The sequence below is a fragment of the Pleurodeles waltl genome, chromosome 4_2 (assembly GCF_031143425.1).
Source record: "Pleurodeles waltl isolate 20211129_DDA chromosome 4_2, aPleWal1.hap1.20221129, whole genome shotgun sequence".
Classification (NCBI taxonomy): domain Eukaryota; kingdom Metazoa; phylum Chordata; class Amphibia; order Caudata; family Salamandridae; genus Pleurodeles; species Pleurodeles waltl.
The window spans coordinates 207004744-207031692 of NC_090443.1; the positions used below are offsets into that span (position 1 = coordinate 207004744).

Here is a 26949-nt window from a genome sequence, read left to right on the forward strand (position 1 = left end):
AGCCAAGCCTGCACCCATTGTGTTAGCTCACTGTTTTCCTGTCCTGGATATCTGTCAGACAGCAGCGTGGGTTTCCTTGCATGTTTACACAGGACCACTGCCTGAGCAGTCAGGTCTGGCGTGACGGTCACTTTCCAGTTCGGTCCTACGAGACTTCTTCGTCTAATCCGTATTGCAGCCCCACCTTTGGGCAGGTATTGGTTGGGTATCTATTCTAAGGTAAGGAATCTGATGCTAGAAGTCTCTATCAGATGAACAAGTTACTTTACTTCAGTAATACCTTATCTGCTAGAGTCTCTAGCCTCAGATACCTTACAGACCCACCTATCCTCCCTGCTCTGCAAAAGGGGTTTTGGAGTAAAGGGTTATCCGCTTTTTAAGAGCTCTAGTTTAGTGCACCTGTGGCAAGTTCTCTTCGTGGTACCGGCTTCTGGTGTGGAAAATCACAAAAAGAAACTGATTTCAAGGTGCTGGGGTAGTGCCTATATAGGCACCGTGCATGTCACTTTTTGTGTGGATGACGGCATGCATAGCCGAATAACGCCACCTACTGGCTGGCAGGGGTACTGCTCACCAAAGGTTTTCTTATGCAGTCTGACAACTGGGAAATAATCTAATGTAATGAATCTGCAGTTGGATAGTGCCTCTAACAGATAAGGTGTTACTGAAGGTACATGATGTGATGCAGCCAAGGAGTCTGGACTCACCCATGCAGTGCATGAGATCACTTGCTGGAAAAGTCACTGGTGCAGACTGGAGCCTGGTGGAATTCAGAAGGTGAGGCATTTGCGGTTCTATTGAGTATCCTCCAGAAAGAATGTTACCTAAGGTAAGTAACTTGTTCATTTGAGCCTAGATGTTATGACACAGACTAATACTAGTAAAAGGTAAAAACATACTTAGTTTTAAAAGGTCTAACACCGAATTGGTTACAAACAGAGCAGTCAGTGACCTGTGATGCAGCAATGTGTAGAAGGAAATGGCTACCCTTTATTAGCCCTAAGTGATTCGTCAGCTTATATATATATGCTCAATCTTTCCATCCAATTCAGCAGTGATTAACCTATGAACTCTTTCTCTCCCCCCCCTAGTTTACTGAACATGTGCTGGTAACAAAACAAAGGAGTACTCAGGAAAGAAAAATTTTGTTCACTAAATGTATGGACGTGAAAATTACAACAATGAAATCGGAGTCAGTGGCATTTAAGGTTTTTTGTATTTTGTGTTTGTAGAGGGATTGATAACTTCAGATGGAACAAGTCCAGATTTCTTCAGTGATTATCATATTCAAAATGGTGACTTAGTTGGGCAGCATCCCTTCACCAGTGGGTAGGTAATTTCATTTTGAAAGGTAGCTGTTTTCTTATTTGTTCCTAGAATGTGTATTGTTGTGCAGCACGAGAAAACAGATATTCCACCATGTTGTGCTTCCTTTTTTAGGTCTTGCTTATAGGAAACGTTTAGCATTTAGTTGTCAAAGACCTATTGTGTATAATACTGATAATTGCAGAAGGCTTTGGTTCAGCTGATTGCTTATCATTGGTTGCTTTTTATGTCAGTCTCATTTGCTTGCTTCATATTTTATGGCTTTCCTTCCTTTTCTTGTGATTCTCACTCCAGTGGAACACAGCTTCTTTATAATCCTTTAGAATAGATGATTTGTATCCATTCACAACTGACCGGCAGGGACTGCTTTATTTTTCTTTCAGTGCTTCATGGGAGTACATGTTGTGACCTCTGCAGTGTTTCCCCTATCCCTCCCACCCCCAAACTCTTCCATTGCTCTCCCTCACATCCCTGTCCCACTTGTGTTTTTGTACGTTTTTCCTCTACCACCACCAACTCCTCCGCTGTTCCTCCACTCCTCTCTGCTCCCCAATGCTCCTGCTGGCTGACTGTGTTATCTAACCTCCCCAGCCCTCTCCCTTTATCATTTACTCCCCAGCCCCTCTTTGCCTGTTTTTTTTCCAGTTACACTTTTTTTCTTTTTTGAAGATACTGTCAACTGCCATTTGCTACCAGGCCACTCCTTTCTAAATAATGTGTACGCCTCTGGTGTTTCTTAATTTACTTCTCCAAAATGAGAGTCCACTATCTTGGAATGGTAATAAAAAATGGCCACCGCAGCCTCTTGAGGTGTAAGTGAACATGTAGTGTTGCATGCATATGTTGACACTCTCTGGCAGCTTTTTAGGTTTTGCCTGCTCTTTTGCTTGCGTGCATGCTTGCAAAATCTTTTGTGATTAAAAAAAAAAAACTTAAAAGGGGCTTAGAATCAGCCTCTTACTTACCTGAACTTACCATTGACTTTCACCAATGTCGCTCTGATTTACATGCTTCTGATTAGCCAGTATGTCATCCTTCTTCACTTTCTGTTGTCTTCTTCGTTGTTCTTGCCGTCGGGTAGCCTGTGGACAAAGTACTCCTTCCAGTCCTTCTTACTGGACACTGGCCAGTGTCTTTCCTCTCTCTCTGTGACGCTGAAGCTGCATGCCGTATTAAAAATGAAAAATGTATCGAACAACAACAGCTGCTGGTCCTGTCCCTTTGAGGACTGACAGCTGCTGGTCCTCTCACTTTGAGGGCTGACAGGAATCGTGTTGCCACATTAAAATTGGAGTAAACGTGAACTCCTACCTAGTGCTTGAAATTGGTACAGCTGTTCTAAGCCACTTAAAACAGTGCAACAACAAAGCGGACAGTGCTAGCAAGAGGAGTAAAACAAGCTTGGGTTCCGTGCTTTGGATGATGGCTCCGCCCCCTACCCTACCTCACCACCTCTTCTGGACTCCCCTCCATCCCTTGCCTTGTAACTAGGGGTGCGCCTCTGTTGCGGCGAGGGGAACTGTCGGGCCACTGTACCAGGAGCCGAGAAGGAGCACAGAGCGAGCAGCGGGGGAGCAAGGCCCCCAAAGCAAGTACCACCCAGCACATACCGCACCAAGGACCAGCACCTTGAGCCAGCATCTCTCTACCTAGATTCGACCAGCATCCACACTGCAACCGTGGTAATAAATAAAAAGCCTGCGGCCAATGCCCACCGTGCCTGAACATCAGCCTGAAGTTAGTACTGACCCTTCGTGTTGCCAGCAAGATACCAAATTCCAGCCTACCAGTGGCCAGTAACCTCCTAGCCACAGACCAGTGTACCTCCTTCCAGTGAGTATCAATGACAAGTGATGTGCCTGCCTTTGACCGGTGTCGACCGTGCCTATGATCAGCGAGTGACCAGACCTTTCTTCTCACCAGCTAGTGACCAGTGTCCAACATACCAGAAGCCGGTGCTGACCAAGCCAAGTACAGGGTAGCCATAAAGAGTATATGGTCTTGGAGTCTGTCAAATACGAACTCAACAGTTCCATAATGGCTACACTGAAACCTAGAAAGTTTAGTATCAAACTTCTCAGCACAATAAATGCACACTGATGCCAGTGTGGGATTTATTGCAAAATGCACACAGAGGGCATCTTAGAGATGCCCCCTGCATGTCAGTCTGACTCCTAATGTTAGGCTGACCAGTTCCTGCCAGCCTGTCACAACCAGACAAGTTTCTGGCCACATGGGGTGACTACCTTTGTCACTCTGTGGCCAGGAACAAAGCCTGCACTGGGTGGAGGTGCTTCTCACCTCACCCTGCAGGAACTGTAACACCTGGCGGTGAGCCTCAAAGGCTCATGCCTGTTGTTACAGCAACCCAATGCATCCCTGCTAGTGGAGATGCCCTCCCCTCCGGACACTACCCCCACTTTTGGCGGCAAGTCCAGAGGAGATAATGAGAAAAACAAGGAGGAGTCACCTACCAGTCAGGAGAGCTACTAAGGTGCCCTGAACTAAGGTTACCCCTGCCCTTAGAAATCCTCCATCTTAATTTTGGAGAATTCCCCCAATAGGAATAGGGATGTGCCCCCCTCCACTCACGGAGGAGGCACAAGGAGGGTGTAGCCACCCTCAAGGACAGTAGCCATTGGCTACTGCCCCCTGACCTAAACACACCCCTAAATTTAGTACTTAGAGGTGAACCTGAACCCCAGAAATCAGATTCCTGCAACCTACAACAAGAAGGAGGACTGCTGACCTGAAAGCCCCGCAGATATGACGGAGACAACAACTGACTTGGCTCCAGACTCACTGTCCTGTCTCCAGACTCAAAGAACCTGCACAGCAACGCATCCAGTGGGACCAGCGACCTCTGAGGACTCACAGGACTGCCCTGCACCCAAAGGACCAAGAACCTCCGGAGAACAGCGGCACTGTTCTGAAACTGCAACAAACTTGCAACTTTGAAACAACTTTTAAAGAGACTCTCACTTCCCCCCAGAAGCGTGTCTTCACACTCTGCACCCGACGTCCCTGGCTCGAGTTCAGCAGGACAACCAACACTGCAGAGAGGACTCCCAGGCAACTCCAACAACGTGGACACCCTGAGTCAACACCCCACAGCGACACCTTCAGAGAGGATCCAGATGCTCCCTCTGACTGCGACTGCCTGGTAACAAAGGAACCCAACGCCTGGACCAAGCACTGCACCCGCAGCCCCAGGAATGAGAGGAACCCCCTACCAGTGCAGGAGTGACCATCAGGCGGCCCTCATCCTAGCCCAGTTGGTGGCTGGCCCGAGAAGCCCCCCTGTGCTCTGCCTGCATCGCCAGAGTGACCCCCGGGTTCCTCCATTGCTTTCAATATGAAACCCGATGCCTATCTTGCACACTGCACCCGGACGCCCCTGTGCTGCTGAGGGTGTGTTTTGTGTGCTTGTGTGTGTCCACCCCAGTGCTCTACAAAACCCCCCTGGTCTGCTCCCCGAGGATGCAGATTCTTACTTACCTGCTAGCAGACTGAAACCGGAGCACCCCTGTTCTCCATAGGCACCTTTGTGTTTTGGGCCCTCCTTTGACCTCTGCACCTGACAGACCCTGTGTTGCTGGTGCTGTGGCTTTGGGGTTGCCTTGAACCCCCAACGGTGGGCTGCCTATGCCCAGGAGACTGACTGTGTAAGTGCTTTACTTACCTGAGAAACCTAACCAAATTTACCTCCCCCAGGAACTGTTGATTTTTGCACAGTGTCCACTTTTAAAGTAGCTTATTGCCAATTTTATCAAAACTGTGTGTACTACTGTTTTAAATCAAAGTTCTGTACTTACCAGTGTGAAGCACCTTGCATTTTATGTACTTACCTCAAATTTTGAATCTTGTTGCTCTAAGATATATTTTTCTATATAAAACCTATTGGCCTGGAGTTAAGTCTTTGAGTGGGTGTTCCTCATTTATTGTCTGTGTGTGTACAACAAATGCTTAACAGGACCCTCTGATATGCCTACTGCTCGACCACACTACCACAAAATAGAGCATTAGAATTATCTAATTTTACCACTATCAACTTCTAATGGGAACCCTTGGACTCTGTGCACAGCTATTGTCCTACATTGGTGGATCATCGGTGGGGTCTAAGACTTTGCATTTGCTGGACTACTCAGCCAATACCCGATCACATGACAAAATTCAAAAAATTGTCATTAGAAATAGATTTTTGAGTTTTTTTTACTATTTTTCTAATTTTTTTAAAAGTCTTGCTAGGGCCTTGTGTAAGTCCCTGTTAGCATTTCTTTTAGAGTTTAAAAGTTTGTTAAAGTTTGGATTTAAGTTCTAGAAGTAGTTTTTAGATTCTTAAAAAGTAATCCCAACTTTTAGAGTGATAATGAGCCACACAGATGAGACAGCGATGGAACTCAACCTCACACCTTACCTGCATCTAGGGATGTCAGAGTTAAGGTCTCTCTGTAAGATAAAAAAAGATAAAGACTGGGTCCAACCATACCAAGGCAAAGCTCCAGGAGCTCTTGGCAGAGTTCACAAGGGACCACCCCTCTGAGTTGGAGGATACTCTTTCAGATGGGGAAATTAGTAAACAGGAGGAAGAACTCCCCACTCCTGCCCTAAATAGGGAAGACAGGGTTCCCAGAACCCTGACTCCAGAAATCATAGTCAGAGAGCCTGGTTCTTCCACAGGGGAGTCCAGTGCCTTTGTAAGCATTGAGGACAGCCTCAATGAAGAGGACATCCTGTTAGCCAGGATGGCCAAAATATTGGTTTTTGAGAAGCAGCTCCTAGCCATAGAAAGGGAAAGACAGGAGATGGCTTTAAATCCCATCAATGGTGGCAGCAACTTAAATAGGATCAGAGAGAATACTGACAAAAATCCCTTAAAGGATTGTAACCAAATATGAAGATGGTGATGACATCACCAAGTGGTTCACAGCTTTTGAGAGGGCTTGTGCAACCAGAAAAGTAAGCAAATCTTAATGGGGAGCCCTCCTTTTGGGAAATGTTCACTGGAAAGTGTAGGGATAGACTCTTCACATTCTCTGGTAAAGATGCAGAATATTTTGACCTCATACAGGCTACCCTGATTGAGGGCTTTGGATTCTCAACTGAGGAGTACAGGATTAGGTTCAGGGGGGCTCAAAAATCCTCCAGCCAGACCTGAGTTGATTTTGTTGACTTCAGTCAAAACACTAGATGGTTGTATAACTGGCAGTGGTGTAAGTGATTATGAACTTGTTTATGAAAGAACTTCTGTTAAGTAAATGCTTCAATGACAAACTGCATCAACATATGGTAGACCTAGGTCCAATTTCTTCCCAAGAATTAGGAAAGAAGGCAGACCACTGTGTCAAGACTAGGGTGACCAAGACTTCCACACGGGATGACAAAAAGAAAGGGGTCACAAAGCCTCCCCAGGAGAAGAGTGGTAAGACATCCAAGGGCAAAAGTAAGCAGTCTTCTAAAGGGCCCCAAAAACCCGCTTAGGGAGGTGGGCCCTTGCCTCTTCACATTCCACAAATGGGTATAAGGATATAAACTTTGATCCCAAGAAGGCCTGGTGTCAAAACTGTAGACAGCATGGACACCAAACTGGAGACAAGGCTTGTCCAAAGAAAAGTCCCACAACAAATACTACTCCAGTTAGCACTGGAATAACCAGTCTCCAGGTAGGATCTACAGTCCAGAGCAAATCAGGGTCCACATTGAAGCTACATTAGTCTCAGACGGTGGGATGGATTTAGCCACACTTGCTGCCTGGCCACCTAACATACAAAAATACAGGCAGCAGCTCGTGATCAATGGGACTAGAGTAGAAGCCCTGATGGATACAGGTGCCAGTGTCACTATGGTGACAGACAAACTTGTTTCCCCAGGACAGTACCTGGCTGGACAGACAAATCCAGTCACTAATGCTGACAATCAAACTAAAGTCCATCCCATGGCAATGGTAACTTCAGAATGGGGAAGGTTCACTGGCCTGAAACAGGTGGTAGACTCCTCTGCAATTCCAGCTGAATGTCTGCTAGGGAATGACCTGAAGTCCTCAGCATGGGCTGAGGTAGAGCTCAAGACCCATGAAGCCATGTGTAGGACTCTGGCCTGGTTTGTAGTGGTTAACTTGGATACTTACACCTTATACCAGGTCCAGTTATCCCTTATTAGTGACGTAGCGGTGTTCTAGCAGCTTAGGCTGATAGAGGTAGCTATAGCAGAGCAGCTTAGGCTAAACTAGGAGACATGCAAAGCTCATGCAATACCACTGATAGTTACACAGTACTTATACACAAGTAAAGACAATACTCAGTGTTACCAAAAATAAAGGTATTCATTTGGGTGACACAGTACCAGAAATATCTTGGAGACAATACTCCTTCTGTAGGTAAGTATTAGACACAATATATACACTAGACACCAAAATTAGGCAAGTAATTAGTCATAGGACAGTGCAAACAATAGGACATGCTATAGAATGCAATGGGAGAAAATAGGTCTAGGGGCAACACAAACCATATACTAAGAAAGTGGAATGCAAATCACAAATTCCCCCCTAGACAAGTGTAGTGTGTGCAGAATCGGTGGGAGAGTAAGAATGCAGTAAAGGCAAGTAAATTACCCCACCTCAGAGCCCAGAAAAGCAGGAGTGAAGTACTGCAAGTTTCCTTTGGACACACTACCCTCGTGATTGGGATTTTGCAGTAACCAACCAAGTCTGCAAAGAACAACTGCTGGATTCCTGGACCTGAAGACCTGCAAAAGAAGTGGACCAAGTCCAGAAGATGTCCCACGACGTGAAGTTGGATGCAGACGTGATTTTATGTTGGAAGTCGCCAACAAGCCTTGGTTATGTGGGGGCACCTTTGCCAGTGCAAGGGTGCCCTCACACTTAGTAACTTTGCACCCAACCTTCCGCAAGTAAAGGTTAGACATATAGGTGGCTTATAAATGACTTAAGTGCAGTGAAAATGGCTGTGAAATAATGTGTGCGTTATTTCAGGCTGGCTGCAATGGCAGGCCTGTGCAAGGGTTTGTCTGAGCTCCCTATGGGTGACAAAAGAAATGCTGCAGCCCATAGGGATCTCCTGGCACCCCAATGCCTTGGGTACCTAGGTACCATATACTATTGTATTGTATTGTATTGTAATCGTATTTATATAGCGCTTACTACCCCTGTCGAGGCGTTGAAGTGCTTTTCGATGAGTAGCATGCTAGTCTGGAACCCAACAAGAATTAGTGATGGATTAGTATCGGGAAATAATGAGTACAGTTTTAGTATTATTATGAGTTAATTTGAGCTGCGGATATGAGAGTTTGTTAGTTAGATTGACTGGAGAAATGGAGGGGTGGAGGAGGAAAGAAATCCAGAAGTGTTAATTGGCAGTATATCCTTCATTTACTCAACCCAAAGGCTTGGGATGAGTAAAGGGGGGCGGAGGAGGGAAGAGTATGTGGAAGGGTTAGGGAGAGCATAGTAGCAGGGTGAGATAAATGTGGGAGAATTTAGTAGGGTTGTGTGGGAGGTCACAGTAGTAGAGTGAGGTTTGGTGAGTTAGATGTGGAAGCAAAGGGCAAGAGCTTAGGCAGAGTTATTTAGGAGATGAAAGTAGTAGAAGGGATTTGGGATGAGTCAGAGTGAGAATGGAGGATAGTTTGATAGAGACATGACATATGATGATGAGTAGATAAGTGTGATAAGATGAGAGCAGGAATTCATAGATATCTAGTATAACAACCCACCCAGGAGCCATGCAATGATCCACGAACATGCCAAGCACAGAAACAAAATATACACATACATACATATATACACACACACACATATGCACACACAATACATAATTAGAAACCATGGGTAAAAAATACTTAGTCAAACAGGTTTAAAGAGTGTGTGTGTATTTTATTGTTATGTCATAGTAGCGATACATATTTTCTAAAGAAACTATAAATAAATAGAAATATACACTTAATCTGAAAAAATATTTATCAACATAGGCATATGCGGTTCATAGTTGTTTGAATATGGTGGTTATGAAGGAAAGAGCCAACTCTTGAGTAGTTTTCTGAAGACAAGAGAGTTATCTGTGGCTCTTATAGTTGGGGGTAATGAATTCCATAGTTTGGCTGCTTGGACGGGGAAGGATGTACCACCTATAGTCTTTTTCTTGTATGGTGGTGTTCTAAGGCGGGGTGCCAATCTTGAGCGGAGAGTTCTTTGTTGGATGTATTTGGTAATTTTCTTTCTGATAAAAAGCGGTCCTGTTCCATGTATAGCTTTGTGGGGGATACAAAGCAGCTAGAAAGTGCATCTTCTGGCAACGGGTAAGCAGTGTTGTGCTCTCAAGGCAGGGGAGATGTGGGCTTGCAGCTTTACATGTAATAGTAGCCTGGCTGCGGAATTCTGGATACGTAGTAGTTTTTTCATAACAGATAGAGATGATCCATGGTAGAGGCCATTGGCATAATCCAGTTTGGATAGTACACGTGAGATAGTAGCTTGCACCTTTGTGGAAATCCGAGGTGGGGGAAGATGAGTCGTAAAGTCTTCAAGGTGATGAAGCTTGTTTGTGCCAATTTGTCTACTTGGGCATTCATAGTTAACTTGGAATCCATGGTGATTCCTATGTTTTTAACTTCCTTGGATAATTGAGGAGGTGGTCCAAGATAGTCAGGCCAGACGCACAGAGGGTCATAATTTTTCCAGTCACCACATATGAGTATTTCTGTTTTGGAGGTATTTAGTTTGAGATGGCACCAGGTCATCCACTGATCAACGGCTCTGAGGCAACTATGGACTTATAAGGGGGGCCAGTGTGACAAATTTAACCCCTTCGCTGCCAGGCCTTTTCCCCTCCTGTGCCAAGCCTTTTTTTTGGCAATTTGGGGCAGTTCACGTTTAGGCCATATAACTTATTGTCCACATAAGCCAGCCACCCCAAATTTGCGTTCTTTTTTCCAGCATCCCAGGGATTCTAGAGTTACCCAGAGTAAGTGGGTTCCCCTGGAGGAGACCAAGAAATTAGCCAAAATACAGCGAAATTTAGTTTTTTTAAAAACAATGGGGAAAAAAGGCTGCAGAAGAAGGCTTGGGGTTTTTTTCCCTGAAAATTGCATCGACAAAGGGTTTACAGTGCTCAAATCACCATCTTCCCAGATTTCAGGAACAGGCAGACTTGAATCAGAAAACCACATTTTTCAACACAATTTTGGCATTTTACTGGAACATTACCCCATTTTTACTATTTTTTGTGCTTTGAGCCTCCTTCCAGTTAGTGACAGAAATGGGTGTGAAACCAATGCTGGATCCCAGAACGCTAAACATTTCTGAAAAGTAGACAACGTTCTGAATTCAGCATGGGTTAATTTGTGTAGATATTACAAGTGTTTTCTAAAGAAAATAACAGCTGAAATAAAAAAATATTGAAATTGAGGTGAAAAAACAGTCATTTTTCTTCACGTTTTACTCTCTAACTTTTTCATGCAATGTCATATTTTCAAAAGCAATATACCGTTACATCTGCTAGACACTTCTGGTTGCGGGGATATATAGGGCTTGTAGGTTCATCAAGAACTCTAGGTACCCAGAGCCAATAAAGGAGATGCACCTTGCAACAGGTTTTCATTGTATAATGGACATACAGCATTTAATTTGGTGAAATATAAAAAGTGAGAAATAGATATCAAGAAAATCTTTGTATTTCCAAAATGGGCACAGGATAAGGTGTTGAGAAGCAGTGGTTACTTGGACATCTCTGAATTCCTAGCATGTCGATTACAGGGCATTTCTCAAGTAGATGTCTTTTTTACACACAGTCTTACATTTGGAAGGAACAAATGTAGAGAAAGACAAGGAAAAATTACACTTGTTTTTCTATTCTGTGTTCCCCCAAGTCTCCCGATACAAATGATACCTCACTTGCGTGGGAAGGCTTAATGCGCGCGACAGGAAGCACAACATGGACACATCACATTTTTACATTGAAATCTGGCATGTTTTTTGCAAAGTGCCTAGCTGTAGATTTTGGCCTCTAGCTCAGCCAGCACCTAGGGAAACCTACCAAACCTACGCATTTTTGAAAACAAGACACCTAGTGGAATCCAAGATGGGGTGACTTGTGGGCTCTGACCAGGTTCTGTTACCCAGAATCCTTTTCAAAACTCAAAAGTTGGCCAAAAAACACTTTTTCCTCTCATTTTGGTGACAGAAAGTTCTGGAATCTGAGAGGAGCCAAAAATTTCCATCCACCCAGCATTCCCCCAAGTCTCCCAATAAAAAGAGTACCTCACTTGTGTGGGTTGGCCTAGCGCACGCAACAAGAAATACCCCAAAACACAACGGGGACACATCACATTTTCCCAAAGAAAACAGAGCTGTTTTTGGCAAGTGCCTGGCTGTGGATGTTGGCCTCTAGCTCAGCCAGCACCTAGGGAAACCTACCAAACTTGCACAGTTTTGAAAACTAGACACCTAGGGGAACCCAAGATAGGGTGATTTGTGGGGCTCTCATCAGGTTCTGTTAGCCAGAATCCTTTGCAAACCTCAAAATATGGCTAAAAAAAAACACATTTTCCTCACATTTCGGTGACAGAAAGTTCTGGAATCTGAGAGGAGCCACGAATTTCCTTCCACCCAGCGCTCCTCCAAGTCTCCCGATAAAGGTTTTACCTCACTTTTGTGGGCAGGCCTACTGCCCACGAAAGGAAATGCCCCAAAACACTATCTGGACACAACAAAATTATCAAATACAAAACTACCCGTTTTTGGTGGGGGGGTTGCACCTGCGTTTTTGGTCTTGGGCTCAGCAGCCATCTAGGGAAACCTACCAAACCCAGACATTTCTGAAAACTAGACACCCGAGGGAGTCCAGGGAGGCGTGACTTGCGTGGATCCCCCAGTGTCTTCTTACCCAGAATCCTCAGCAAACCTCAAATTTAGCTAAAAAATCACATTTTTCCCACATTTCTGTGTGGGATCACTGTACCGGGACACATTTCCTACTACCCAATGTTCCCCTCAGTCTCCCGGTAAAAATGATACCTCACTTGTGTAGGTTGGCCAAGTGCTTGTGACAGGGAAGAGCCAAAAACATGTTGAAATTGAGCGGGAACCAAAGTGGGTCCAAAAGGGCAGTTTGGAAAAAAAATCATTTTTAGGCTGACAAGTGCAGCAGAATTTTTATCGGTAGAGATGAGACTATGCTGGGTGGTAGGAATTTTGTGAATTCCTGCAGATTCCGGAAGGTTCCATCACAAAAATGTGGGAAAAATGTGTGATGTCCTGCAAAGTTGGAGGTTTGCATGGAATTGTGGGTAAGAAAATGGTGCAGGGTGCTTGTGGAGCACACCACCCTGGAATCACCCAGATGTTTAGTTTTCAGCTGTGTCTCGGTCTTGTGGATTTTTCTACATGGCAGCGTCCCAAAGTCCATAAAGTGCAGCCCTCACCATTCCAAGTGGGACAATTTTGAGAGTTAGCCAAGCTCTCATGACCCAAATGTAAAACCAAAACCCAAAATAATCAATTGCCCTCTTGCTCGCTGTGGGATAAGATGTTTTAGTGTGCAGGGGGAGAGCTGAAAGACTGTTAGCCACTTCAGTTGGGGTGGGGGCATAAACAGGCCCATACTGGTTGGTAGCCACCACCCCACTATTTTTTGTTTTGTTTTTTAATTCCCTGGCATTTAGTAGACTTTCTGCCCCCCTCCCCGGGGTGTGGATGGGGGTAATTGCCCCATCTTCCCACTGGTGGGCAGAACAACTTCGGCCCCATTTATTTGGGGTGGGGGTATGGTCATACCCCCACCCTCTTAATTTAAAAAAAATATCTTCCCTGGCCTTCCAAAAATAGGCCAATCTGCCCCTAAGGGGGGCAGATATGGCCAACAGTAATATGCCCCCATGTGGTGCGATCCTTACCCAAGGGCTGCCCCCCCAAACAAAACGCACACATACACACACCAATCCCTGGTGCCTAAGTCGTTTCTGCCCCCCAGGGGCAGATCGGCCTAATAGAAATAGGCCGATCTGCCCCTAAGGGAAGCAGAAATGGCCTAAAATAAATTTGACCCCCAGGGGAGTGACCCTTGCCTAAGGGGTCGCCCCCGCCTCTAAAAAACAAAACAATTTTTTTTATCCCTGGCACCTAGGGGTTTCTGTCCCCCCCCCCCACCCCCACCCCCCGGGGGCAGATCGGCCTAAAAACAATAGGCCGATCTGCCTCCGGGGGGGGGGGCGAAATGGCCTAAAATAAATCAGACAGTCTGACCAAGTCAAAGAAAGCATCAAAGTGGAAGTCCACAAGATGCTGGAGTTGGGAGTGACAGAGCACTCTGACAGTCCCTGGGCTAGCCCAGTGGTCTCAGTCCCCAAACCTCACACCAAAGACGGAAAGAGAGAGATGAGTTTTTTTGGTGTGGACTACAGAGGGCTCAACTCTGTCACCAAGACAGATGCTCACCCCATCCCAAGGGCAGATGAGCTCATTGACAAATTAGGTGCAGCCAAATTCTTAAGTATCTTTGACTTGTCAGCAGGGTACTGGCAAATCAAAATGGCACCTGGAGCAAAAGAAAAGACAGCATTCTCTACATGTGATGGGCATTATCAGTTTACTGTTATACCCTTTGGCTTAAAGAATACCCCTGCCACCTTCTATAGGTTGGTGAATCAAGTCCTTGCTGGCTTGGAATCCTTTAGTGCAGCATATCTAGATGATATTGTTGTCTTTAGCTCCAACTGACAGGATCACCTGGTCCACCTCAGGAAGGTTTTGCAGGCTCTGCAAGCAGCAGGCCTCTATCAAGGCACCTAAATGTCAGATAGGGCAGGGCACTGTGGTTTACTTGGGACACCTTGTAAGTGGAGGCGAAATTCAGCCACTCCAACCCAAGATCCAGACTATTCTGGACTGGGAAACTCCAAAAACCCAGACTCAATTCAGGGCATTCCTTGGCTTGACTGGGTACTATAGGAGGGTTGTGAAGGGATATGGATCCATGGTGACACACCTCAGAGAACTGACCTCTAAGAAAATGTCCAGAAAAGTTAACTGGACCTTGGACTGTCAAAAGGTCTTTGATATCCTGAAGCAAGCTATGTGTACAGCACCAGTTTTAAAAGCTCCAGATTACTCAAAGCAATTCATTGTGCAGACTGATGCCTCTGAGCATGGGATAGGAGCAGTCCTGTCCCAAAGCAATGATGATGGCCTTGACCAGCCTGTTGCTTTTATTAGCAGGAGTTTACCCCCAGGGAGCAGCATTGGAGTGCCATTGAGAGGGAGGCCTTTGCTGTAGTTTGGTCTCTGAAGAAGTTGAGACCATACCTTTTTAGTACGTACTTCACAATTCAAACTGACCACAGACCTCTCAGATGGCTGATGCAAATGAAAGGAGAAAACCCTAAACTGTTGAGGTGGTCCATATCCCTACAAGGAATGGACTTTGTAGTGGAACAGAGACCTGGGACTGCCCATGCCAATGCTGATGGCCTTTCCAGGTTCTTCCACTTAGAAAGTGAAGACTCTCTTGGGAAAGGTTAGTCTCATCCTCTGTCGTTTGTGTCGGGGGGTGTAGGAAAATGCCTCCCTTGGCATGGTTACCCCCTATCTTTTTGCCTTTTGTTGATGCCAGTTATGATTGAAAGTGTGCTGGGACCCTGCTAACCAGGCCCCAGCACCAGTGTTCTTTCCCTAAACTGTACCTTTGTTCCCACAATTGGCACAGGTCTGGCACACAGATAAGTCCCTTGTAACTGGTACCCATGGTACCAAGGGCCCTGTGGGCAGGGAAGGTCTCTAAGGGCTGCAGCATGTATTATGCCACCCTGGGTACTCCTCACTCAGCACATCCACACTGCCTCACAGCTTGTGTGTGCTGCTGGGGAGAAAATGACTAAGTCGACATGGCACTCCCCTTAGAGTGGCATGCCCTTAACCCACTGCCTGTGGCATAGGTAAGTCACCCTTCTAGCAGGCCTTACAGTCCTAAGGCAGGGTGCACTATACCTCAGGTGAGGGCATAGTTGCATGAGCACTATGCCCCTACAGTGTCTAAGCAAAACCTTGGACATTGTAAGTGCAGGGTAGCCATAAAGAGTATATGACCTGGGAGTCTGTCAGATACGAACTCCACAGTTCCATAATGGCTACACTGAATACCAGGAAGTTTGGTATCAAACTTCTCAGTACAGTAAATCCACACTGATGCCAGTGTGCAATTTATTAAGAAATGCACTCAGAGGGCATCTTAGAGATGCCCCCTGCATGCTAGCCCAACTGCTAGTGCTAGGCTAACCGGTCTCTGCCAGCCTGCCACTTCCAAACTAGTTTCTGGCCACATGGGGTGAGTGCCTTTGTGCACTCTGTGACCAAGAACAAAGCCTGTCTTGGGTGGAGGTGCCTCAAATCTCCTCCTGCAGGAACTGTAACACCTGGCGGTGAGCCTCAAAGGCTCACGGCTGGTGTTACAACACCCCAGGACACTCCAGCTAGTGGAGATGCCATCCCCCGGACACAGCCCCCACTTTTGGTGGCAAGTCAGGAAGAGATAATGAGAAAAACAAGGAGGAGTCACCTTCCAGCCTTAGAAAATCCTCCATCTTGCTTAGGATTAGGGATGTGCCTCCCTCCCCAAAGGGAGGAGGCACAAGGAGGGTGTAGCCACCATCAGGGACAGTAGCCATTGGCTACTGCCCTCCAGCCCTAAACACACCCCTAAATTTAGTATTTAGAGGTGACCCTAAACCCAGGAAAACAGATTCCTGGTGACCTAACAAGAAGAAGGACTGCTGACCTGAAAACCCCACAGACAAGGAGACAACTGTATGGCCCCAGCCCTACCGGCCTGTCTCCAGATTCAAAGAACCTGCAACAGCAACGCATCCAGCGGGCCCAGCGACCTCTGCCAACTCAGAGGACTGCCCTGAAACCCAAAGGACGAAGAAACTCCTGTGGACAGCATCTCTGTCCAAAACAACAAAGAAACCATCTTTAGATTGACTCCCACCTCACTCCTGAAGCGTGAGTCCCCAACACTCTGCACCCAACGCACCCGGCGGCCCAGTTTTACGGAAAGACCACTGGTGCTGGGGCCTGGTTAAGCTGGCATCAACAAAAGGCAAAACGTTAGGGGATAACCATGCCAACAGTGGCATTTTCCTACACCTAGTTTATGGTACCTAGGTACCCAGGGCATTGGGGTTCCAGGGGTTCCCTATGAGCTGCAGCAGTTATTGTGTCACCCATAGGGAGCCCACCCATGGAAAGGGTTCTGCAGGCCTGCCATTGCAGCCTGCGTGAAACGGGTGCATGCACCCATTTTCACTACAGGTCACTACACCAGATCACTATAAGTCACCCCTATGGTAGGCCCTCTTAGCCCAGAGGACAGGGTGCAGGTACCTGTGTGTGAGGGCACCCCCTGCACTTGCAGAGGTGCCCCCACAAACTCCAGATCCATTTTCTTGGATTTTGTGCATGCAGGGATGCCATCTTACACGTGTGCTGGACGTAGGTGCCTATGTCCAGCTACATAATGGTAACTCCGAACCTGGGTATGTTTGGTATCTAACATGTTGGAATCATACCCCAATGCTGTTGAAAGCATTGGAAGTATGATTCCATGCACTCTGTGGCTCCTTAGAGAACCCCCAGCATTGCTACCACCAGTCTTAGTGGGTTTTCCGGGCAGCCCAGCTGCTGCCACCCTCTTACAGGTTTCTACCCTCTTGCTGCTTGATCTGATCAAGCCCAGGAAGGCAGAACAAAGGATTTCCTTTGGGAGAGGGGGATAACACCCTCTCCCTTTGGAAATAGGTGTGACTGGTTTGGGAGGGGTAGCCTCCCCAAGCCACTGGTTTGCTTTGAAGGGCACATTTGGTGCCCTCCATGCATAAACCAATCCACACTGGTTCAGGGACCCCCAGTCCGTGCTCTGGCACAAAACTGGACAATGGAAAGGGGAGTGACCACTCCCCTGTCCATCACCACCCCAGGGGTGGTGCCCAGAGCTCCTCCAGAGGGTCCCTGGATTCTGCCATCTTGTTTCCAAGGTTGGCAGAGAACTCTGGGAGAATCTGAGTGGCCAGGCCAGGCAGGTGACTTCAGAGTACCCTTATGATAGGTGCTTACCTGCTTTGGTGACACATCCCACTTTCAGGGCTATTTAGGCTCTCTCTCTTGGGTGGGTCCTCAGATTCGGCTTGCAAGATTCCAGCAGGAGTCTTCTGCAATCTCCACTTCGACTTCTTGCAACTGGAACCGTGACTGGACCCTCCAGGAACCGACAACACTGCTACAACAAAGAAGACCGTTCTGATACTTTGTTTCACGTCTCCTGCTGGATTTGCAACATTTCCCCAGCCATGCATCCTCAGAAGACTGCAACTCTTCAGCCTGCACAAGAAGAAGAAGGAATCTCCCTTGGAGTGAAGGAGTCACTTCCCTGCAACTGCAGGCACGTACAACAAGTGACGACCGGCTGTGTGGATCCCCTCTCCTGCTGAGCTGTATGCATCCTGCATCACGGGTGGCGGTCCGGAGAGGTCCTCTTGGTCCTCTCTGCCTGCTGTCCAACTTTGGTGGAGGTAAGCCTTTGCCTTCCCATGCAGGACAGTACCCCCCAGCTCACTACGTCTCTTGCAGCTGTAAAGGCTTGTTTCATCTCCACCAAGGGATCTTCAGGCGACATGTAGCTCCAGCCCCTTGCACTCCATCCTGCAAAGCACAGCCTCCTGCGTGGTTCTCCTGCGGCATAGGATCCTTTTGTGTAGTGCTGCGTGGGCCTCTTCTGTGACTCCTGTGTCCCCATCCTGTGAGGCTCGTGTGGGTGCTGCCTCTGTTCCTGTGGACTCTCTGCGGCGCTGAGGGTCCCCTGTGAGTCCCCCACTTGGGTTGAGTCCTCCTGGGCCTTGCTGCTCCTCAGCAGCACCTCTTTTCTACTAACTGCGAGTTTGACTTTCCCAAGGCTTTTTGGTGGAATTCCTGCACCGACACCCGTCTGCAATCTTCACTCCAGCTTGGGACATCTTTTGATTCCATACTCTTCGTTTGTGCTCCCCCTGGAGTCACTATTGGTTATTGCTATTTGCACTGTTTTCTAACCTTTTCTATGCCTATTTCTCATTACTAGTGTATATATTTAGTGTATTACTTGCCTCCTAAGGGTGGGTTACCTGTCTAGTATCCTGTGGTGATTTGTTCCAAAAATAAAGTACCTTTATTTTTGTACAACTGAGTGTTTTCTTTCACGTATAAGTGCTGTGTGACTACATTGGTATTGCATGAGCTTTGCATGTCTCCTAGATAAGCCTTGGCTGCTCATCCACAGCTACCTCTAGAGAACCTGGCTTCGAGACACTGCCTACAATTCACTAAGAGGGGATACCTGGTATAAGGTGTAAGTACCATAGGTACACACTACACACCAGGCCAGCTTCCTACACAATGTCAGAAGTAGGCAGTGGTTGTTATTCATGCAACTTTCTGATTCCCAGAAAGAACAAGTGTCTTCACCCCAATTTGAATTTGCAGGACATCAATCTCTTCCTCAGAAAGGAGAAATTCAAGATGCTCCCTCTTGCTAAGGTCTTGTCTGCCTTAGAGCACGGAGACTGGATGGTAGCGCTGGACTTGCAGAATGCGTATTTTCACATCTCTATCCTGCCTGCCCACAGGTGTTACTTGCGGTTCAAGGGGGGCACGAGCATTTTCAGTTTACTGTGCTTCCCTTCGGTCTCACCAGTGCTCCTCTGGTGTTCACAAAAGTGATGGCGGTGGTAGCAGTTCATCCGTGCAGGTTAGGGATTTCAGTCTTCCTCTACCTCAACGACTGGCTGTTGAAGGCTCCTATGCCCCAGGCTCTTGTCCCCGACCTTCAGACTACAGAAAACATCCTGCATGACCTGGGGTTCACTATAAATGTGCCGAAGTCACACCTGACTCCCTCTGTGAAGCTCCCTTTCAACGGGGCTGTTCTGGATGGAGTGCAGTTTCGGGCTTATCCTCCCAAGTATGGAGTCCATGATATTCAGGTTATGATGCCGATGTTTCGGCCTCTACCCTGGATTTTGGTGAGACAGACTCTGAGGCTTCTGGGCCACATGGCCTCCTGCATCCTGTTAGTCAAACATGCCAGATGGCCTATGAGGGCTCTGCAATGGAACCTGAAGTTCCAGTGAGCACAGGATCAGGGGAATCTCACCGACACAGCTCAGATCCCGGAGGGAACTGCAAAAGACCTGCAGTGGTGATTAGTGAACTGCAATTGGGTCAGAGGCAGTCTCCTCTCCCTTCCCCAGCCAGATCTCACAGTAGTGACAGATGCGTCACTTCTGGAATAGGGGGGGCATCTGGGAGAGGTGGAGATCAGAGGCGTTTGGTCTCTGGCAGAATCCGAACTCCATATCAACTTACTGGAGCTCTGGGTGATCTGATTGGCATTAAAGGCATTTCTCCCTGCTGTAAAAGGGAATATGGGGCAGGTGTCCATGGACAACACTACCGCAATGTGATACTGCAACAAGCAGGGGAGTTTGGGTCCTGGACCCTTTGTCAAGAGGCCCTGCCTTTCTGGACTTGGCTGGATCATCAGGACATAATCCTTGTGGTTCAGCATGTGGAAGGTTCTTTGAACGCCAGGGTGGATGAAATCAGCTGTCGATGCTTAACAGATCACGAATGGTGTCTCCACCTAGATTTGGTGCAAGAGCCCTTTCAGCAGTGGGGAGATCCTTGGTTAGATCTGTTCGCCTCCGCAAAGAACAGGCAATATCAGCAGTATTGCACGTTGGTGTTTCTAAGGCGGCAATCGCTTGGCAACGATTTTCATTGCAGGTGTAGTTCAGCTCTCCTGTATGCCTTTCGGCCCACACCACTTCTCAAGGAGATCAGGAACGACCAGACCGAAGTAATCCTAGTGGCTCCAGACTGGGCACACAGAATCTGGTTTCCTGAGCTTCTTAAAATGGGCATCGATCCTCCAATCAGGCTGCCCCTTCTGGAGGATCTTCTGTCGCAGCAACAGAGGAATGTTCTCCACCTGAACCTGTCAACTCTGTGCCTTCATGCGTGGAGGTTAAGCGGCGGCAATTGATGGCTTTTGACATATCTCCTGAAGTCTGTAAAGTTATTTTGGCAGCCAGGCGTCCCTCCACTAAAGCGGTATATGCCCGCCATTGGAGACACTTTGTATATTGTTGTGCAGAAAGATCTATCGATTCTCTTTCTGGTTCTCTTTCTTATATCCTTCTCTTTATACTATTCCTTGCCCAGCAGGATTCTGCTCTGGGTACTCTGAAGGGCTATCTTTCTGCCTTATCAGCATTCCTTCCGCTGCCAGATCAGCCATTACTTTTCAAGTCTTCTATTGTACATAGATGTAGGAAAATGGCTCCCTGTTGCAGTTACCCCCCACTTCTTGACTGGTATTGATGCTGACTTGACTAAGAATTGTGCTGGGATCCTGCTAACCAGGCCCCAGCACCAGTATTCGTTCACTAAAAATGTACCATTGTTTCCACAATTGGTACATCCTAAGGGACCCCTCACCTAACACATGCACACTGCCATTGCAGATTGTGTGTGTTGGTGGGGAGAAAAAGGCAAAGTCGACATGGAATCCCCATCAGAATGCCATGCACACAAAATGCTGCCTGTGGCATAGGTAAGTCACCCCTCTAGCAGACCGTATAGCCTTAAGGCAGGGTGCACTATACCACAGGTGAGGGCATAGCTGCATGAGCAATATGCCCTACAGTGTCTAAGTCTATTCTCAGACATTGTAAGTACAGTGTGGCCATATTAAGAATATGGTCTGGGAGTTTGTCAAAAACTAACTCCACAGCTCCATAATGGCTACACTGAATACTGGGAAGTTTGGTATCAATCTTCTCAGAACAATAAACCCACTGCCAGTGTTGGATGTATTACAAAATGCACACAGAGGGCATTGTATTTTACCCAGTACTTCAGTACAGGACTGACTAGTCTGTGCCAGCCTGCCAGATGTGTTTCTGCCCCCCTGCGGTGAGAGCCTTTGTGCTCTCTGAGGCCAGAAACAAAGCCTGCACTGGATGGAGGTGATTACCACCTCCCCCCTGCAGGAACTGTAACACCTAGCAGGGAGCCTCAAAGGCTCAAGCTTTGTGTTACAATGCCACAGGATGCTCAAGCTAGTGGAGATGCCCGCCCCCTGGACACAGGCCCCACTTTTGGCGGCAAGTCCAGAGGAGATAATGAGAAAAACAAGGAGAAGTCACCCACCAGTCAGGATAGCCCCTAAGGTGCCCTGAGCTGAGGTGACCCCTGCCTTTAGAAATCCTCCATCTTGGTTTTGGAGGATTCGCTCAATAGGAATAGGGATGTGCCCCTCTCCCCTCAGGGAGGAGGCACAAAGAGGGTGTAGCCACCCTCCAGGACAGGAGCCATTGGCTACTGCCCTCCTGACCTAAACATACCCCTAATGTTAGTATTTAGGGGCACCCCAGAACCCAGGAAATCAGATTCCTGCAACCTGAAACAAGAAGGACTGCTGACCTGAAAGCCCTGCAGAGACGATGGAGACGACAACTGCTTTGGGCCCAGCCCTACCAGCCTGTCTCCAGACTCAAAGAAAACTGCACAGCGACGCATCCGACAGGGACCAGCAACCTCTGAAGCCTCAGAGGACTGCCCTGAAATCCGAAGGACCAAGAAACTCCAGAGAACAGCGGCACTGTTCATCTACAGCCACATTTTTGCAACTTTCTAACAACTTTCAAAGAACTCACTCTTCCCACCGGAAGCGTGAGACTTCACACTTTGCACCCGACGCCCCCGGCTCAAGCTCCAGAGAACGAACACTACAGGGAGGACTCCCAGGCGACTGCGACCTCGTGAGTAAGCCGAGACGACCCCCCCTGGATCCCCACAGCGACGCATGCAGAGAGAATCGAGAGGCTCCCCCTGACCGCAACTGCCTGTTACAAGGAGCCCAATGCCTGGACCAAGCACTGCACCCGCAGCCCCCAGGACCAGAAGGAACCGAACTCCAGTGCAGGAGTGATCCTCAGGCAACCCTCTGCCTAGCCCAGTCGGTGGCTGGCCTGAGAAGCCCCCCTGTGCCCTGCCTGCACCGCTAGAGTGACCCCCGTGTCCCTCCATTGATTTCTATTACAACCCGACACCTGCTTGTCACACTGCACCCAGCCGCCTCTGTGCCGCTGAGGGTGTGTTTTGTGTGCCTACTTGTGTCCCTCCCAGTGCTCTACAAAACCCCTCTGGGGTGCCCTCTGAAGACGCAGGTACTTACCTGCTGGCACACTGGAACTGGAGCACCCCTGTTCTTCATAGGCACCTATGTGTTCTGGGCCCTCCTTTGACCTCTGCACCTGACCGGCCCTGTGTTGCTGGTGCGGTAACTTTGGGGTGCCTTGAACCCCCAACGGTGGGCTGCCTATGCCCAGGAACTTGAACTTACCTTAGAAACTAACCTTTACTTACCTCCCCCAGGAACTGTTGATTTTTGCACTGTGTCCACTTTTAAAATAGCTTATTGCCATTTTAACTAAAACTGTGTATGTTACTGCTTTAATTCAAAGTTCCTAACTTACCTGTGTGGAGTACCTTTCATTTTATGTATTTACTTCAAATCTTGAACTTGAGGTTCTAAAATAAATTAAGAAAATATATTTTTCTATATAAAAACTATTGGCCTGGAGTTAAGTCTTTGAGTTTGTGTTCCTCATTTATTACCTGTGTGTGTACAACAAATGCTTAACACTACCCTCTGATACGCCTACTGCTCGACCACACTACCACAAAATAGGGAAACCCTTGAACTCTGTGCACACTATCTCTTACTTTGAGATAGTATATACAGAGCCAACTTCCTACAATAGATTTCTTAAAGGGCTTAAACATATGTTTCCCTCTACACCCTTTGTTTTGCCTCAATGGGACTTAAATCTTGTCCTCACATTTCTCACGTGTGCTCCCTTCTAGCCTTTACACAACTGTCTCCTCTGGCTGCTCACCATCAAGACGGCCTTCTTAGTGGCAATAACGTCTGCCAGGAGGGTGAGTGAGATGCAGGCTCCGTCATCATCGCCACTGTATCTCACTATGTTTCCATACAAGGTGGTTCTCAGAACATGTGCCTCTTTCCTTCACAAGGTGGTGGGCCCAATTTATCTGGGTCAGAATATCACTTTACCCACCTCCTTTGCTTCACCCCATCCCTCTGGGGAAGAGAAGTCACTCCACTGACTGGACCCAAAAATGGCGTTGTCGTTCTACCTTGACTGCACAAAAAAGTTGCAGGTGGATGACCAGCTTTTTGTGGGGTACGTGGGAGCAAAGGGTCAGACAGTGCTGAAACAAACCATTTCTCGCTGGGTCGTTCTCTGCATTAAAATCTGCTATGCACTGGCCCAGAATCAGCCTCCTGCGTGCTTGAGGACTCATTCCACAAGGGGTAAGGCAGCTACCATTGCACTAGCACGAGGCGTACCAGTCCTTGATATCTGTCAGGCAGCAACGTGGGCATATTTGCACACATTTGCAAAACACACATGTAGGAATCAAAATGAGATATAGTGTGCCAGAATCCAGGGGTTCCCAAAGAGGCTTGACAGAGGCAATAATAGATAATACTAATGCTCTATTTGTGGCAGTGTGGTCAAGCAGTTAGGCTTATCAGAGGGTAGTGTTAAGCATTTGTTGCACACACACAAGCAATAAGTGAAAACACACACTCAGTGACTTAACTCAAGGCCTATAGGTAGGTATTGGTTAATAAAAACCATTAAAAAAAAGAAACCCATTAAAAGGATACATCAGATACATCCAAAGAATGTCCTAACACAAATGTACAATACAATATAGACAACATTAAGAATAAGTACTAAAACTTGAGTGTAACCCTCTTGGAAACAACGGGGGTACCAAGTACAATTGGGCAGAAGAAATGAGCTGAACTAACACTGGACAGGGCCACCTATTACTCAGAGGATGCCTTCAGGGTGGGCCGAGCCCCTACATCACTGATAGCTGGTAACCACGGGCGGGTTCTAGTATTATGGGAGTAGACAATTTACTTTTACTAGACTGGATTTACTGGGTCGAGGGCTGTTATAACAGCCGCCCTGCATGACCGAACTCCTAAGATGTTGGATTCGTTCATCAGCAGTTCCCTTCTCTGTCGTCCATAACTGGGCAGATGCAAACCACATTGATTAGGGTCTCCCTGGTCTGATGGCAAAGTCTACAAACCTGTGTTTGCCATCCTGCATCTCTTTTCCATTTCGGGAGGGAGACCAGAGTTGGTAAATCTCCCATCCTCATCCGTAGGAGAGCCAGCCTGGTTTCCTGTGGTAATTTGGTGGATAGGGTACGTGGTTCCTTTTCCCGCACATATGAATTAAGGACTAGCCATCCATGCGATCGGTTTGATAGCACCTCCATATCTTCTAGTCGGCTTAAGATCTTGGCCGATTTATTGGCTCCTTTTCTGAAGGCTAGTGCTGATAATGTGCTATCCCACAAATCACTCAGTTTAAGCCGAGCAATTTTTTTTTTTTCCAGTGGACCTTAAAATTGTTGCTACCCCTCGCAAGGGTGATTTCATGCCAGACTAGGTTTGCTAAAGACCACATGGGTGAGGAATAGAGTTTATAGCAGCTGCTCGCAAAAGCAGCTAACCTTGCCAATGATTGCTTTGTTAGGGAAAACTCCAGTCTGACCTGGGCCGGAGATGCCGATCTAGGTAATTGGAAGCCTTGCTTATAGGATTTCACTAATAACTAATCCAGTGTGGCTAGCTCCGCCCCCCTCATTATTTCCGTCCCATATGCAAGGGTTGGCAATATTTTAGCTCGCATGATCATGGTCATTAGTTTTAGGGGCCGCCCCAGGGTGAATTTTGCCAGGGTGCCAAAAGCCCGGTTTAGAGCTTCTGCCTTCTCTATTATTGCTTCTTTGTGCACCGAGAATGTTCCCCTGGAGTCGACCCTGACCCCTAAGTATGTGTACACTGCTACCTCCTCAATGTACTGGCCATTTAACAGCCACTTACGGCGTGGGGTCGATTTATGGTTAAGGGGGATTATTTTAGACTTCCCATAGTTAATTTCTAGGTCGTTTCTAGTGCATAACCTCCTGGGCAGTTCAAGGATTTCTCTAAGCCTACCCAGGTATTGCTTAGCAACAGCAGGTCATCTGCGTAGAGTAGGTTAGACACTTGATGGCCTCCTAAGCTTGGTGGGTGGGCCGACTGCTCGTTCAATACTGGGGATAGGTCTGATATATACAGATTAAAGAGAAGTGGTGCTAATACACAACCCTGTTTGAGGCTAACAGTGGTTTTTATGGGCATAGATAAAAACGAGCCGTTGCCCAGTTTGATTTTAACCCAAGTGTCATAATAGAGCATGATGATAGCATTTAATAGATTAATCGGCAGCCCCCACTTCTGTAGTTTTAACCATACTTTCTCTCTAGGGACGCAATCAAATGCTGCCTTAAAATCCACAAAGCACATATAAAGGTGTGTTTCTGTGGCCCTTGCCCTTATTTATTACTAGGCTTAAAGCCATAAGGTTAGTCAGCGTACCCTGTTGTTTTGTAAAACCTGTTTGGTTAATCGAGAGCCTTCCCTTATCCATGGCCCACTGTTCTAAATGCTGCAGGATGCCTAATGAGAAATATTTCAGGTCTACATCTAGAAGAGCAATTAAGCGGTAGTTCGAACGTAGGGAGGCCTTCCCTTCCTTGTAAATAGGGTGAATTATCGAACCCTTCCAACTAACTGGGGCAAAACCTGTTGTTAAAATATAATTGAACAATATGACAAAAAAGGTTGCCCATTTTGATGGCTGCTCTTTAAATAGGGCCTGAGGAAGGCCATTGGTTCCAGGCGCACAGTCTTGGCGTGATTTTTCTATTATCTTAGCTATTTCCGGAGGACTGAATGCAATGGGCTCCTCCTGTTCACTGCTGACCTCCGTTACCTTTCGAAGGGAGATGTTGGCCTCAATTGCGTTTTTTTCTTTAAAGTGGGTTCTCAAATAACCCACCCATGTCTCCTCCATTACATGTGCATTATTCGCAGCTCTGGGTCCTTTCTCGATATTATTGATCAGGCTCCAGAACCGGCTCGAGTTTGCCAATGTTGATGCATAGTGAAGTTTTGCCCATAATGTTTCCTCCTCTGCTCGTCAAAAAGCCATATGGCCCTCTAGCAGTTTCTTTCCGTAGGGTTTCTAAGATTAGTTCATTGGATGGATGCCTCTGTGCCAGTCTCAAGAGCCTTCTTACTTCTGCTCTCCTCTTTCGTATTGTCTGTGGCATACGTATGGTCTTGCTATGTGTAGGAAGGGAGCCTCTTTCTAGCCTTGTTACCCCCCACTTTTGGCCTGTTTGTGAGTATATGTCCGGGTGTTTTTACTGTCTCACTGGGATCCTGCTAGCCAGGGCCCAGTGCTCATAGTGAAAACCCTATGTTGTCAGTGTGTTTGATATGTGTCACTGGGATCCTGCTAGCCAGGACCCCAGTGCTCATATGTTTGTGGCCTAGATGTGTTCCCTGTGTGGTGCCTAACTCTATCACGGAGGCTCTGCTAACCAGAACCTCAGTGTTTATGCTCTCTCTGCTTTCT

The 26949-nt window shown here is 47.2% G+C and overlaps 1 protein-coding gene across 1 annotated transcript in view; it reads left to right on the top strand.

Annotated features, from left to right (window-relative positions):
• KIFAP3 (kinesin associated protein 3) overlaps window positions 1-26949 on the top strand; it is a 1147560-nt gene that overhangs the window by 936015 nt on the left and 184596 nt on the right. The window contains exon 19 of the mRNA XM_069231084.1: window positions 1233-1329. Coding sequence (XP_069087185.1) covers window positions 1233-1329 — 97 coding nt within the window. The remainder of the gene's footprint in view (window positions 1-1232; window positions 1330-26949) is intronic.